The 16,956-nt window shown below is 39.9% G+C and overlaps 3 protein-coding genes across 3 annotated transcripts; 2 read left to right on the top strand and 1 right to left on the bottom strand.

Annotated features, from left to right (window-relative positions):
• Window positions 1–909, bottom strand: LOC100760928 (olfactory receptor 4B1). Its single transcript, XM_027421037.1, has one exon. The coding sequence runs from the start codon at window positions 907–909 to the stop codon at window positions 1–3; it is 909 nt and encodes a 302-aa protein (XP_027276838.1).
• Window positions 910–10,668: 9,759 nt separating this feature from the next.
• LOC100760639 (olfactory receptor 4X2) lies at window positions 10,669–11,598 on the top strand. The gene has a single exon (XM_027421036.2). The coding sequence runs from the start codon at window positions 10,669–10,671 to the stop codon at window positions 11,596–11,598; it is 930 nt and encodes a 309-aa protein (XP_027276837.1).
• A 3,487-nt stretch (window positions 11,599–15,085) lies between these two features.
• On the top strand, window positions 15,086–16,268 carry LOC100763719 (protein FAM76A-like). The gene is given in 4 exon segments (XM_035447061.1): window positions 15,086–15,091; window positions 15,423–15,614; window positions 15,616–15,644; window positions 15,646–16,268. Coding segments are annotated over 4 exon segments (831 nt in total). The 3' UTR covers window positions 16,250–16,268.
• Window positions 16,269–16,956: the final 688 nt, after the last annotated feature.

The following is a 16,956-nucleotide window of genomic DNA, read 5'->3' as shown; positions in this document are numbered from 1 at the left end:
CTATTTTCCCCACAACTTCTTCATGGCATTTTTTACCTCTGCATTTCTAAGTGTGTAGATGATGGGATTCAACATGGGAGTGATGACGGTATAGAACACAGCCACAAGTTTGTCTTCAGTAAATGTAGAGGAGGGTCTCAGATAAAGGAAGATAGCAGGTCCAAAGAACAAGATGACCACTGTAATGTGAGAGGCACAGGTGGAGAGGGCCTTGCGCCTCCCCTCGGCAGAATGGTTTCTCAAGTTGACAAGAATGGTGACATAGGAGGACACCAAGATCAGGAGAGAGATTATAGAGATCAAACCACTGTTGGCCATCACAATAACACCCTCCATAAAAGTGTCAGTGCAGGCAAGCTTAAATAATGGCTGGAGGTCACAGAAGTAGTGATCGATCACATTGGGACCACAGAAGGGCAATGGAATGGTGATGAGGATCTGGATTGTGGAGTGAATGAGACCCCCCAGCCAGGAACCAGCCACCAGCATGTGGCACACTTGATGACTCATGATGTTCATGTAATGAAGAGGTTTGCAGATGGCCACATAGCGGTCATAGGCCATCACCACAAGCAGAAGAATCTCAGCAACCCCCAAGAAATGGAAAAAGAATATCTGAGCCAGACAGCCCTTCAGAGAGATGGTTTTAACTTTAGCAAGTAAATCAGTGATGAACTTAGGGACAACAGTAGAGGAGTAACTGATCTCCACCAGGGACAAGGAACTGAGGAAGATATACATGGGAGAACGCAGACTCTTACTGATGCTGACTGTCACAACAATGAGGCCATTGCCCAGCACTGTGGCCAGGTACACAGGGAGGAACAGGACAAAGCACACCTTCTGAACCTCTGTATCCTGGAAAAGGCCAGTGATGATAAGTTCAGTCACATTATTTATACTGGCCATGGCTTCACTTCAGGTGTGCTGCATGTCAGAGATTCCTGTTGAAAAAAATTATTTTAACACAAATTCATGACATGTATAGTATTGTAGATAATGTAAAACAATGTATAATACATATGTTACTCATCTATTTTATCAATAAATACTAGATAGATAGATAGATATATTCACAGTCTAATATTTTCTATTATCTTAATTTGTTTACCTTTGTAATTAGAAAATGAATATTAAGAAAAACTCTTACTTGACCATAATAACAGAGAAAGTAGAGAATTCTAGGACTCAGAACCATTCTATTAGGCTTTCATTCTAGATCTTTGTAATGTACAGTGCATTCTGAATTTAGGAAGTCATTAGAGTTAAGAGCCTATTCACCAGTATCACCTTCAGTGCACTCTGACAGCTCCTCCTGCTAAGGAAACCCCTTAACCTATGAAGAAGTCAAATTCCCGTCCAATTATGGGATACTACTTGGTAATTCTAAAACAGTAACTCAGAATCCAAAAACCTAAAAAAAAAAAAACTTTTAAAATCATCAATTTTATGCTTTATTTTTCATTAGATAATAGTTACCAATCTAATTAAGTCCACCACCCCCAAAATCATCAAATGAAGCCACTTTGTACAAATGAGACTTTGTGGGTCTAAGGGGAAAACAAGGCTGTACAGTACACAGTGGCGGTTAATGAACTCTGTACCTTATTTCTAGTCACTTTACTGTAGGTCAGAAGGGATGCTGTGTTCTTTTATCTTGCAAGAAGAAGCTAGACCACAGATTTCAAATAAACTCAAATTAGCTCCATCTTAACATGAAGTTTGTCCCTGCCGGAATACAACATGACTCAAGGAGAAGTTTGGTTTTGGGAAAATTAATCTGGGAAGGAACAAGGAACAGCTTATGAATCCTAGTTCTTGGGCAAGCAAGGTCCCTTAAATAATATCACCACCCAACAGATTCCTCACTGAACACCCTGTGAGCCAAGTTCCAGTCATCCTCAGCTTGATCATGCTAAAATAATGTGAAGTGTGTTAAAAGGGATAGCCCCTAAACCTTTCTGTTTGTAGATGAAGTGACAAAGGCTGAGAGAGGAGAGTCAGCTCCCCAAATCTACCTTCGAATGATTTTTTCCAAACACTAAGACAAAACAGCAGTCTTGATAGCACTGGGATTTCTGACTATGCTGGATAGTGGTTGTCCTTGCAATTCAAAGGTCTTACTTTGTCTCCAAGAAAATTGGAGACAATAGTCCTAGTAGCTATTAGAAAACAATGTATAAAGTTAATCATAAAATAAAGAGGAAACTCAGTGGGTCTACACAAGGGTTAAAATTTGAATGTAAAGAATAATTACTGGCATAAGAAGCAGCAAAGAAAGGAATTTTAAATGTTTTCTTTTGACAAGAAAACCTACCTATTCATTCTTTGTCCAAAGGTTGTGACTAAACACTGATGTCATTGAATTCTTTATAATAAACTAACTCACGGGCTATAATCACGGGACAAATGTCCCCCGTGGAATTTCTTTCCTCCAGAGGGAAACGTTGTGACTAAACTGTGACTCAAAGAAAAGGTTTAAAATTAATCGAAAGTACCTCAGTGACTTTTGCATAAAACTCTAGTGTTAACTGGGAAGGCAAAGAAAAAAAATGAAAATCAGGCATGTAGACTTGTCTACTGAAAATAAATTTAAATGATAGTAGATAAGAGAAACGACTGGAATCCAGGACCCAAACACTAACTCTTGTTTAGAAGTAAAGTATTTGCTTATAACCATCCTATGTTCACCTCTCCACTTCTCATTTTCCCATTTCTACTCCCATATAAATGAACAGTTAGCCTAGATTGTCTCCATTGAATCTTCTAATTCTCATATCCAGGTACAGTGTTTATATTTCAAAAATCACTTCAGTTTCCATGAACCCCTTCTCTCCCTCAATGATGATCTCCTGAGCAAATTGGGAGCATGGGGAGAGACGGAGCTAGGAGAATGAGAAGGGGAGAACAATGTGACTTTTCTATTGTTTCAGCATTTTGCTTCCTTTCCATAGCGCTAGTCTATTTTAAAACCATGACTTTCTTAGCCACAACTTTTCTGATCAAATTACAATTATTTTCAACTCTTGCTCCCAATTCAACTTTTTATCCCAATTCTCACATGAACCTAATAAAAGCAACTAGCAATAATAATTGTGTCAGGCTATATGCTGGACTGCCTTAATAGTTAGTTCCTCTATTAGATCAAGGAAATCATCATCTTTAAACTTTACCCTCCATAGAGTTTCATGGCACAGACTTCTTGTACTCAAATTCCTCACCAAAATGTAATATGAATGCTTTCTACTCCAATTCTCAGTAGAATACTAGTTCTCATCAAAACTTCATGAGTGCAGCCTTTAGGCATTTCTATTGCCATTTTGGTCTTCTGCAGTCCCATCAGAATCACTAAGTCTTGGTTACAACATCCTATGGCTTCTTTTGCTTATGTCTTCAAACTCTTCCAAATTCTCCCACAAGTTAGCTCCAAAGGCTGAAAGTCCAAATGGTCAGTGTTAGTCACAGCAGTGACCCCATTTCTTTGGAACCAGTATTTTATGTTAGTTACTTTTGACATCACTGTGACAAAATACATAACAGAAGCAACCTAAGAAAGGAAATACTTATCTGGGTCCAGTTTCAGAGGAGTCCATCCATGGTTGCTTGACTCTATGTATTTGGACATAAGAGCACAGCAGCAGAAACAGGTGGCAGAGGCTGTTCCACACTTTCTTGACAGAAAGCATGGGATTCCAGTCACCAGCCAGTAAAATGGTGTCACCCACAATCAAAGTGTGCCTTCCGTCTTCAGTTAGTCCTCTCTAGAAATGCTCTCAAAGACGCACATCAAAGTGCCTCAGCAATCTCTTAGGTGGATCTAAATCCAGTCACACCAATAATGAGTACTAACCATACCCCATGTAACCCTGCATGATAAATTACAGAGGGTAAACACACGTTGCGTGCTAAATAAACAAAAGACATCAAAATAATACCAACATCATTTATCTGTATCATTTAGAAATCATTTGGGCCAGACATGAGATCGCCAGGAAACAAGAAACAATTGGGATTTACCTCTGATATACATAAGTTGCATTAATATATTATCATGCCATGAAAAATTACAAACTTCATAAACCACAAGGAAATGCCCAGCCACAATATTTGAATTTGTTAGCAATTTATAAACCATGTATTTGGATAATAGCTTGTACACTTTCAAAGTCCTTTAACATCTATTGTTTATAGTTAAGCATATATGTTAAGCAATCTATGATGAAAACCTGTGACATTACTAAAATATTAATGGTTCATAAGGTATAATTTTATAATAGAAGTCAAAACATATTTTGGATTAGTTTTAGCTATAATGAATGAAATCATCAAGAATATAGAACTCAAGAAGAAAAAAATTCACTGTAGAAACACTATCACATTTCTCCATCCTTGGTAGCAAAGCTCCCATTCCCATCCACTCGTGATGAATATTGCACCTCAGGTCACACTGCCAGCATTATAACAGGAAAGGGGAAAAGACAAAATAAGCTTCCCTCCCTTGTGGGGAAGCTGAGTAATTTAATTTTTATTGCAGTGAACATGTACTCAGATAAAATTTTTGCAGATTTTTTTATTTGAATTAGGAACAAGATTGTTTTACATGACAATCCCAGTTCCCTCTCTCTCCCCTCCTCCCCTACCACTCCCTACAACTAAAACCCTACCTATCACATATCCTTTCTGCTCCCCCTGGATGGTGAGGCCTTCCATAGGGTGTTATCAGAGTCTATCATATCCTTTGGGATAGGGCCTAGGCCCACCCCTGTGTGTCTTGGCTCAGGGAGTATTCCTCTATGTGGCTCCCAAAGTCCACACCTATGCTAGGGATAAGTACTGAACTACTACAGGAGGTCCCGTAGATTTCCGAGGTTTCCTCACCAAAACCCATGTGCCTGGGGTCTGGATCAGTCCCATGCTGGTATCCCAGCTATCAGATGGGCACCAAGAGCTCCCCATTATTCAGGTCAGCTGTTTCTGTGGGTTTCACCAGCCTGCTCTGGACCTCTTTGCTCATCAGTCCTCCTTCTCGCAACTGGATTCCAGTTCAGTTCAAGGTTTGGCTGTGGGTATCTGCTTCTACTTCCACCAGCTGCTGGATGAGGGCTTTCAGGTGGCATATAAGTCAGTCATCAATCTCATTATCAGGGGAGGGCATTTAAGGTAGCCTCTCCTCTGTTGCTTAGATTGTTAGCTGGTGTCATCTTTGTAGCTCTCCAGACATTTCCCTAGTGCCTGATTTCTCTGTAAACCAAAAATGTCTCCCTCTATTATGATATCTCCATTCTTGTTATCTTCTATTCTTCCCCTGACTCAACCTTTCTGCTCCCTCATGTCTCTCCCCTATGCTCCTCTTCTCCCCTTCTCATTCTCCTAGCTCCCTCCCCCCTCTTCCCGTGCTCCCAATTTGCTCAAGAGATCTTGACCTTTTCCCCTTCTCCAGGGGACCATGTATGTCTCTCTTAGGGTCCTCCTTGTTTACTAGATTCTTTGGCAGTGTGGATTGTAGGCTGGTAATCTTTACTCTATGTCTAAAATCCACATATGAGTGAGTACATACCATGTTTGTCTTTTTGTGATTGAATTACCTTGCTCAGAAGGTTCCATCCATTTTCCTGCAAATTTCAAGATTCCATTTTTTTTTCTGCTGAGTAGTCCTCCATTGTGTAAATGTACCACATTCTCTCTATCCATTCTTCAGTTAAGGGGCATCTACGCTGCTTCCAGTTTCACACTCAGATAAAATTTTAAGTGGTTGAAATATTGTAGCAGAAAAGAGAAAACAAGTGTCAGTGAACACCAGCAACCACTACAAGATCAGCTAGGCACAATGCCTGTGCACAAATTCAGGTATTCTGACTCCCAGGACCAATGTGTCCCTCCATGTGAACCCCTGTTCCAGAGACATTTTTTGCTTGGCATAAAATTTACATCCAGTGAAATGTATACCTTAAGTATACAATTCAGTGACTTTTGACAGATTTATGTACTGTACCACCAACATTTCAAACAAGATAGAAAATGTTTGTATCATTCCAGGACCCTTCTCATGACTTCTTCAGAATCTCTGAACCCTGAAAGTACCCACTGATCTAATTCCTGTTTTTGTTTTGTGTTGTTTTGTTTTTGTTTTTGTTTCTGTTTCTGTTTCTGTTTCTGTTTTTCAAGGCAGGTTTCTCTGTGTAGCCCTAACTGGCCTGTAACTTGTTCTATAGACCAGGCTAGCCTTGAACTCAGTGATTCACCTGCTTCTGCCTCCTAGTACTGTGATGAAACATATTGCTACCATGTCCAACTTTACAGTTATAATTTCTATCATTGTGAGTTCCTATAAATGGAAGCATGATCATGTGCTTTTATGATATGCCATTCTTGCTGGAAATTAAAATAAATTAGTGGTATGTAAGTATTGTGTGTGCGCGAGTGCATGTGCACGTGCACGCACACATGCAACGCACATGCATCCATGTGTGAGGAGGATGGCTGTACATACATGTATGTATGTATGTATGTATGTATTATGTATGTATGTATGTATGTATGTATGTATGTATGTATGTATATAGAGAAGCCAGAAATCAAATTCAGGTACTCCTAAATCACTTCTTCACCTGATTTTTTATTGCAACAAAGCCTCTCACTGAACCAGAGCCCATCAGTTCAACTAGGCTTGCTTTCCAGAAAGCCCCAAGGATTCTCCTATCTCTGCCTTGAACCCCACCTCCAAGCACTGTGCTGGTATTAAGGCATGCATCTAGATCTTATATGAAATCTAGAGATCTAAACTCAGATCCTTATGTATTCGTGGCAAACACTTTACCAACTGAGCCCAATAGTTTGTTTTTTATATAGTGAGGGATATCCTATTACATGAATTCATCATAATTATAAAAATATTCTCTTATCACCCGGTGATATTTTTATATTGGTTTCATTTTGGCTATTAAAAGTAAAATCTTCCAGATCCCAGGAATGTGGGTTTCAGTGAGGAGATCTCGGAAATCTACAGGACCTCCTGTAGTAGTTCAGTACTTATCCAAAGCATAGGTGTGGACTTTGGGAGCCCAATCCACATAGAGGGATACTCCCTGAGCAAAGACACACTGGGGTGGGCCCAGGCCCTATCCCAAAGGATATGATAGACTCTGATGACCCCCCATGGAAGACCTCATCCTCCTTGGGGAACAGAAAGGGTGTTAGTTGGGGGTGGGTGGTAGGGGAGGAGGGGAGGGAGTGGGAACTGGGATTGACATGTAAAACAATCTTGTTTCTAATTCAAATAAAAAAAGGAAGAAAGAAAAAAGAAAATATTGAGTCTGGCAGACTCACAGAAACTCAACTCCATAGAAACACATCAGAGAATATGTACAAGTTATCCTTAACTATTGTTTTGATGTAATTGTTCACTAGTTTACCCTGCCTTCCTCTCTGTATACAATGTAATGCTTGATTCAGTGTTTATGTATGCAAAAGCAATTATTTCAAAACATTTATTAAATCTTATATCTCAAAATCTTCTTATTAATTATCAGTAAAACTGAAAATACCTTGTCTGCTCTCACTTGATTCTTTTTACCCTTTAACAGATTTTATTAGATCAGTTTTAGTTTCACAGAATTTAGGACAATACAAGCATTTTCTATATGTTCCCTATCTCAACCTCTCCTACTATCAACATTTCTCACTGGACACATCATTGTCACCCGAAGTCTGTAATTTATTTTTGGTCTATTCTAGCTGTTGCACACTCTAGAGACTTGTATACACACAAATTAGTGATGACATACAACCATCATAATAGCATATTTTCACTGCCCGAAAAATCTTCTGTGTTCACAAAGCATGGAGTTGCACACCCTTAATCCCAGCACTTAGGAAGCAGCAACTGGTAGATCTCTGAGTTTGAGACTAGCCTGATCTACACAGAGTTCTGGGCTAGACAGTATTACATAGTGAGACCATTTTTGTGCTTGTTTTTTTTTTAAACCTAATCACAGGAAAGTTAAAACACAAGCAGGTGTGGTCAAAGCTGTGTAATGAACTCTCATGCATTCATCACCCAATTTAAATGACCATGTATTCAGGGAAATTTTTGTTTATAAATAGTAGGACATCACAACAAGTCTGTGGATTCCTTGGGTTAGAATATTCTATTACACAAGAGCATCCTATGCACTGTAGGGTACTTCCTTCACCTCTGACCTCTGCCTCCTTAACCTCAGTGGAACTCTCCCTCCCCAACCAGGCTGCTCAAAGGAAAAATATCCCTAAGCATTGCCAAGTGTCTTGTACAGGTATAATCACCCCAGTTGAGAGCCACCGACCGATACATCTAATTCACCACAATCAGTGTCCTCACTCTGTGGTTCCAAAATTCCTGGGCCATCTTTAAAGGATATAAGTTCTATGACTATAAAGTTACACGACTAAGTTCCTGGAGTGCAGGTGAGATCTTCCCACACACATAAGTGCTCTCTGAACAGTGGGTGAGTTCTGTTTTTTTTCACATTTCACACTGATTCTAAAGTTGTTTCCCACAGAGACTTTAGGGTCCTGCTTCCGTAAGACATCTTTCCTAATTAGGAGGGGATGAGGATGAAGATCCCCAAGGACTCCCCATCTCTCAATCATGACTTCTTCCCCTGGCTTCTCTTGTAGTGAACTTAAAGCTGAGTTTCCCAGGTTCTTAATTCTCTGAGGAACACCTGAGAGGCGGCAAATCTGCTTTGCTTTTATTTTTCATTCTTGGGAAGTTGAGGCTGTGGATTGCCACATTTCCAAGTCTAAGACTGCATGGAAGCATATCATCTTGTGGCTCCACTGAGGCAGGAGTCTGTGCTATACCTGGCTTATGCATCTCTATCAGGTAACTGGGAAGCCATCATGAGCCAGGGCTTTTCTCACAATTATTTGTGTCTATGTGTTAGGAACAAAACAACAGCAGCGTAACTGAAACCCTGGTGTGAGCTGTGTGGTCACAGGTTTAATTTAGCTGTAATAGTTTGTTCCATTTTGTCAGTAAAGGAAATGGTACCATGAGAGACCTGGTATTTCTCAGAGTATGCCTGCATGAATATTAGTGGAAAACACTAGACCCTGGGTGGGACTCCAGAATGAATAAGGTATGATATCACACAATGGAGACTTTTCCTCTTTTGGTAGTTACTGAACACCTACAATGTGTGGAACACCAGACTAAGGAAAGTAAGTTTGGATATCAACTATTCATTTATTCTGCCAGTCTTCACTGAATGCTATCTCATGAAATGACTTCAGTAAGTATTGGAGATGAAATTAAAAGCCAGGAATATTCTGTCCTCTGGGAACTTGTACTTCAGTAGGCAATGTAATTCATCATGATAAGGGCTACAGTTGCAGAATGTCCTGAGAGAAGGCACAAAGGCTGCAAGGACCTATGAATGAGAGAGGGGTTTTCTCATCTCTGAGAGGAACCCAAGAAATCAAGGGCTAGAACTTGGCTTGTGGGAGAATGGAACAGGACCTAGGATTTTTGGTATCTTTCTCTGAGGTGTATGCCATCTGCATGTTACAATCTGGATCTCAAGTATCTGAAAACTTAAAGAACTCTGTAGACATTACAGAAGTTACTACGTGAGAACAGCTGAATGTGAACCCAGCGTTTCCTCTGCAAGTAGCTTCCTGAGAGGATTGTCCAACGACCTGGAATTTATGCCTGTTCTCCACCCTCTGTGTCTATAATTGTAAGCTGTATTTCCTGAGTTCCCTCTAGTCTGCAGAGGTCTTTATCATTTCTCTGGATCAGTGAGCAGAGAGCTTTTGTGAGACAGGCAAAACCATCTGGCTCTAACCTCGGCAGCCCTGGAGTCGCACTGGAGGAAATGCTGTGTGAATGCACGCAGTCTCAGCTATGTTGGAAAAAAATCCTAGTTTTCAAGTCAGTCACTATGCAGTCCAGGTAATGCCCTGAGGTGTTATACAGCTGATCCCTGAGGAAGGATGTTAGACCAATTCTGCCACTAAGAGAATTAGAGGAAATTAAAGTGCCAGCAGAGATAAGAAAGGTAAATGGATTGAAGTGAAGGAAAAAGAAAAGATTAATAAGTAATCAAACATAGAATAAGGACAAGAATTAGAAGAAACGCAGCCACGGCCATGTCTGTGGTGCACTACCACCCCCTTAAGGGATACTGAGAATCAAGGGAGCTACACTATTCTGGAAACACTGACACTGTATATTAAATGGTTGAGGATTTTGTTCTGCAAACCAAGGGAGGAAGTAACAAAGGAAAACTTCAGGAGAAAGAATACTAAAAACCATTCAAAGGCAGTAGGAAGACATGCAACACAGATGGAAGCAGTGTCCTGGCAGCCTCTTCTTAATGAGGAAATACAACTATTTAATGTCTTTCCTTCTTTGGTCTGTTTCCACGGCTCCACATTCTGAATGCAAAGTGAGTTACTCATAGGATAATGACATTCTTGGTGATGACCCTTGGCTTCAATGTAAAGTCCAAAGTCCCTAACAGTTCTTCATAGACTGATGGAATCTCTCCTATAGCATTATACTTTGCTATGTCCACCATACACAATACATTTGCACTTTCAGCCTTCATCGCATGGTACTTCTTCATGTCACTAACTCCTCATCTTTCCTATCATTTCAGATCATAACACCCAACTTGCTCCCTCATGGCCAATATACACAATGTGACTGAGTTCATTTTTCTGGGACTGTCTCCCAATAAAGAGGTGCAGAGAGTTTGCTTTGTGATATTTCTGCTCTTGTACACAGCCATTGTGCTGGGGAACCTCCTCATGATAGTCACTGTCGCAGTCAGCAGAAGTCTTGGATCCCCCATGTACTTTTTCCTCAGCTCCCTCTCCTTCGTGGAGATCTGCTACTCCTCTACAACAGCCCCCAAACTCATCTTGGATCTCCTATCTGAGAAGAAATCCATATCTGTATGGGGCTGCTTGACACAGATTTTCTTCATGCATTTCTTTGGTGGCATTGAGATGTTCCTGCTCACAGTGATGGCCTATGACCGCTATGTGGCCATCTGCAAGCCCCTGCACTACCCCAGCATCATGAACCGACAGGTGTGTGTTGTCCTCGTGGGAACAGCATGGATGGGAGGCTTTGTGCATTCCTTTGCCCAGATCCTTCTCATCTTCCGCTTGCCCTTTTGTGGCCCCAATATCATTGACCATTATTTCTGTGATGTGCTTCCTGTACTTAAACTTGCCTGCTCAGACACTTTCCTCAATGGTCTGCTGATTGTTGCCAATGGGGGTACACTGTCTGTGATCAGTTTTGTGGTCCTCTTAGCATCCTATGTGGTCATCTTGTTTCATCTGAGAACTCGGAGTTCTGAGGGACGACGCAAAGCTCTGTCCACCTGTGGGTCCCATGTCACTGTGGTTGTCTTATTCTTTGCACCCTGTGTCTTCATCTATCTGAGACCTTCAGCCACTCTGTCTGTAGACAAGATGGTAGCTGTGTTCTACACAGTAATAACTCCCCTCCTCAATCCTATCATCTATTCCCTGAGAAATGCAGAAGTGAAGAAAGCCATGAAGAATCTATGGATCAGGACAATTAAAGTAGAGGAAAAATAGAGGCTGGGTCTTTGTATGTCATGGGTTAGGAATGATGTTGAATCCCTAATTTGCCCATGGCTGGGCAAAATAAATAGAAAGAAAATTCATAGGGCTTGTTGGTTCTAGAGTTATTCTTTATGATCCATCCTAAATTTTTCATTTTAAGCACTTGTATGGACATACTATAATACACCTAGCCATTTTAGAATGTTTCCAATCTTTACCCCTATAAATAACAATGTGAAAAAATATGCAAAGAGGAATATCCAACTATACCTTTAGCTTTTCCTTGAGATTCACTCACTCACTACAGTGAATTTACTTTATTGAAAAATGTGAAGGCCTTTGTTGCCCTGTGAAATTGAACTGCATGCCCTGTGAAAGTGGTCCTCATAGAATCAAGACATTGTAATTAAGTACAGTGGGGGGAGGGGGATGTGGCTCAGCTGCTACAGTGCATATATTCATAAAGCCTTGGGTTTAATCACCAGCTCCCATAATCTTGGCATGGTGATGCATTCCTGTTATCCCAAGCACCTGGGAGCTGGAAACAGAAGCATCCGGAACTCAAGGTCATCCTTGGTTATGCAGCCAGTTTTAAAACAGCCTGGGGAATAATATCCTGATTTGTTGCATATATATATATATATATAATATATATATTATATATATATATATATATATATTTTTTTATTTGAGATTATAATTTAATTACAATATTTTTCTTCCCCTTTCCTCCCTCTAAACCCTCCTATATATCCCTCCTCACTCTCCTCCAAATTCATGGCCACTTTTTAACATAACAGTGTTTGTGTGTGTGTGTGTGTGTGTGTGTGTGTGTGTGTGTATACATATATTTTCCAACTAACCTGTTCAGTCCATATAATGTAACTTGTATGTATGTTTCAGTGCTGATAGTTTGGCACTGGACAACCTATTAGTGTACTCTTTCCTGGGGAGGATCACCTGTCTCACTATCCAATTTCCTCAGTTGCCTATAGTTCTTTATGAAAGAGTGGAGCTCATACGTGTGTGTGTGTGTGTGTGTGTGTGTGTGTGTGTGTGTGTGTGTGTATGTATGTGTGTGTGTGTTTTAAAACTGTCCCAAGGTATCTCCTAAAAATATATTTATTAATTTAGAAGGGAAAATGTACCATTTTCTACCCTCTTTACAATTGTCCAAAGTTAACATACCAGAATTAGATTAATTGATTCCATGTACCTCCTAATAGCCAAGTAGAGAGCCATAGCACCTCCTCAGTGGGAAACTTGGTTTAAATATATCTATAAAACAGCTATCTTTTACTTTTTAGAAATATAAAAACTGAAGAATTCTTCCACAAAAGATCAAGAGTAATTGAGTGTATTATGGGAACTTTTGGGGTTTGATCTTATCTTAGAATAAAAAAGGCACCAGTGCGGCAAAACTTTATAAACAACCTAAGAAAGTTAGTTATACAGATCTGATTTTCTTGTTTTGGTAATTATAATGGGTTTTCCTCCTTGGGTTTAAGAATGTCTCATTAACATGTCCAGATGTAGAAACCTTCATGTCAGCAACTTGCAGACATTTCAGAAATATATTATTTATATTCTAAATATTTAAGTTATACAAAATGTGTATTATATATACGTACACATACACAGTGAAATTATTAGTACAGTGAAGCAAATTAGCATATCCATTATTTCCATGGTTAGCTTATTTTGTTATAAGAATTCCTAAAGTTCACTCTGTGGCAAATTTTCAGAATACAATTGAAAGTTGTTTGGGGATATAGACAGATAGAAAGATAGATAGATGACTGATAGATAGGTAGATAGATGATAGAGATGACAGATTAGATAGATATGGATATAGATATGTGTATAGATGATGTATAGAGATTATACAAGATAGATAGATACATAGATAGAGATAGAGATAGATAGTCCAGACTTGTCTCAGACTTGCAGAAACCCTCTGCTTCAGACTCTCAAAGACTTATATTTCAGGTGTGTGTTCCTACATATAGCTACAATAATTTTAAGTATATTTCTCATGCTGTACATTGCATCTCCAGACTTGTTCATGTTATATAACTGTAAGTTTATACCCTGTGACCTAATGCTTTCCATAACATTGTCTACATATCTATTTACTTATTGAGAAAATAATTTTAAAAATGACAAAATATTCTTAATGGGAAAATTGGATTAAGGGACATAAATTATTTTTTGTACTTTTTCAAGATTGTTTGGGTCAAATCACTTTCCAATAAAAGTTTATATACAGCAGTCTCATTCCTAGACTAGCTATCAGCTGAGTATTTATAATTAATGATAAGTCTCTGTGTGACTTATTATTTGGGAAGTCCGTGGTCCTGATAAAAACCCCTGCCTACAAATAGCTTCCAATGTGGGCCAACATATATCCATATAAAACCTAAAAACACACACACACACACACACACACACACACACAAAACAGAGCCAAATACAGTTTCCTAATCCCATAGTTTCTCATGCAGGCCACAGTAGAGAGAGGCATCTCCTGGTTACAGCCTGCAGACTTGAAGTGTTAGAGTAAGCCCTACCAGTACACCATGAGCTAAGCTATTTGGTGGGTTTAAGTTTTGCTCATACAGACAGAAAAGATTACAGATACACAATATGGGGGGGGCCTCTAAATGGGTTACTGTGTATTTTTAAATGTTTATAGGCTTGTGAGGGGGAAAGAGAAAGGATTAGACACACATAAAAAATAGTTTAAAAATAATAAAGTCCTTAAACAAAAAATAAAGTAATATAAAGGGAAAAAGTCATGTAAAGATAAAGCATACACAGGGAATCTGGATCCTATATTGTTGTGTTGTCTTTAAATCTTTTTTTTATTGCTGATGTATAAGCAATAGCTGCTAAGAGGCACTGGATTATGGAAGCATCTGGATTAAACAACCCATATGTTTTAAAAATATCCTGACTTCAAAATAGGAATCAAAAGGTATGTTGCTTTGGGGTAGAGATTATGCTTTTGTTCTCACAGAAAGTGAAAGGCTGTGTATTTGTTCAAGGTTGAAGATGATCAGGTTTGATTGGGGAAGACTCTGTCTACAAACATAAAGAAAGAAACTTAGAAAAACTACAAGATATATAAAGTAGATTTTACCAGCTCAAACATAAAACAAAAAATCATCTTTGGCTAACTTGTGTACAGCATACAGTCTACTTGTATTAACCAGCATGTATATTATCTTTAAAAATTTATGTATTTTCAAAGCAAGGGGACCAGACACTGATAAAAACAAATGGCCCAGGCAATTCAGCACCTCTGTTAGTTTCCTCAGAGTTCTGTATCCAGAACAGCTTCAAGGCTGATTACTGAGATGGTCTAGCCTCACAACTACTCCATCCAGGACATGACCATAATCCTGAATTTTCTCAGGATCCTCCAAAGATTCCAGTGGCCCCAGACAACAGAAAGCAGTCTAGAGAAAACAACACTCACATTTCCAAAAGACGAATTATGGATGTTTGTCATTTAAGGAGGGTTGGTTGCAAATTATTATTGGTCACGGTAAAGAAAAAAACTAAGCAATGGAGTTAGATTCAAAGATCTCTTTCTGATGGGAAAAGGGGGACTATAATATAGAAATGAAGAGATAAAAGTATAGTTTATTAAATCTATTTTAATCCTAAAAACAACTATGAATCTTAAATTTTTTACATTGGTATGGATTTTGGTTTATTGATACAAATTTAATGTTATTTTTGTTATACTGCATGTATGTTTCTACTCTTGTTTGAAGTACACTTATGTAACTCATTGAAAATGTAATGTATAATTTAAAAATGCAGTTTAGGGAGACTGTCAGATAAAGCGGCGGGACTGCGGGACGGCGGGACGGCGGGACGGCGGGACGGCGGTGAGCACCGCCCTGTGCAAGGAATGCCGGATTGCTCACCCTGTTGTGAAGTGCACCTACTGCAGGACTGAGTGCCAGCAGGAGAGTAAAACCAATACAATATGCAAGAAATGTGCTCAGAAGGTGCACGCTGTATGGAACGCCTAAGCCTTGTCAATACAATTGCAGCATTTATTGGCAATAAATGCCAGCGCTGCACGAATTCAGAGAAGTATGGACCTCCATATTCTCGTGAACAGTGTAAGCAGCAGTGTGCATTTGACAGGAAAGATGATCTAAACAAGGTAGATGGGAAGTTGCTGTGTTGGCTGTGCACACTGTCTTACAAGCCTGTCCTTCAGAAGACCAAAAAGCAGAGGAAACATCTGAGCAGCTCTTCTCGAGCCAGCCATCAGGAGAAGGAGCAGTACAGTCGCCTGAGTAGTGGCAGCCATTACAACAGCTTTTCCCCAGATCTGGCTCTGGATTCACCTGGCACTAACCATTTGGTCATCATTGCCCAACTGAAGGAAAAGGTAGCCACTCTGAAGAAGATGCTGCATCAGAAGGATCAAATGGTCTTAGAGAAAGAGAAGATTACAGAGCTGAAGGCTGATTTTCAGTATCAGGAATCTGACACTCGGGCCAAAATGAATCAAACGGAGAAAACCCACAAGGAAGTCACAGAGCAATCGCAGGCCAAAAACCGAGAGCTTATGAAACAGGCAGCTGCTTTGTCCAAGAGCAAGAAGTCTGAGAAGTCGGGCACCATAACATCTCCGTGAGGACCCCGAGAAGGCTCCCAGCAACAACCGCCAGTGCTCCCTGAGTCAGGGATGGCAACCTGGCTGTTCTCTGGGAATTGTGCTTTCTTACAAAATCTCTATTTTCTTACTGTTACCCTTCTTTGTGCAAATGTAGTGGGCCAAATGAAAACACCTGGTCTGTGCCATGTTATGACTGCATGCTGAGTGCTTGGGGTTTCAGACTTGTTCCTCCTCCTCTGCTCCCCTGTGCTCCTCCCTCTCTCTACTTTAGTGCTCCTCCTCCTCTGCTCCCCTGTGCTCCTCCCTCTCTCTACTTTAGTGCTCCTTCTCCTCTGCTCTCCTGTGCTCCTCCCTCTCTCTACTTTAGTACTCGGTGTTTTCCATCGTGGTCACTGCTCAGTGTTATGTGCAGAGTTTCTGGCCGCCGTCTCATCTGTCATCCACTGTGCATCACACCACTGTCACTGCCACCCTCTGAACCTTGAAAACTGCCACCTGAGACTTTGTGCAGTGAGAGAGGCTTTCTCTCCCCAACAAACCTTTTGCTTCAGGGTATATACTCTTAGGTTTTTTCCCAAGTATGACCTTTGTACTATGTATAGACTGAGTTTTATTTATTTTTTAAAAAGGAAACCTTTTCTTGACTAGTTCTTCTAAAAGCAATGTCTCTTTGGAAAAAAAATGCTGTCCTGTTTGCTAGCTTCTAGTAAGAGAATCCTATCTTT

Source organism: Cricetulus griseus, chromosome 6 (assembly GCF_003668045.3).
Source record: "Cricetulus griseus strain 17A/GY chromosome 6, alternate assembly CriGri-PICRH-1.0, whole genome shotgun sequence".
In the NCBI taxonomy this organism is placed as follows: domain Eukaryota; kingdom Metazoa; phylum Chordata; class Mammalia; order Rodentia; family Cricetidae; genus Cricetulus; species Cricetulus griseus.
This window is presented reverse-complemented; position numbering and strand designations above follow the sequence as displayed.

Bases quoted from the DNA above. Each gene is read 5' to 3' on its own strand.
- LOC100760928 (XM_027421037.1), bottom strand. From the start codon at position 909: ATGGCCAGTATAAATAATGTGACTGAACTTATCATCACTGGCCTTTTC.
- LOC100760639 (XM_027421036.2), top strand. From the start codon at position 10,669: ATGGCCAATATACACAATGTGACTGAGTTCATTTTTCTGGGACTGTCT.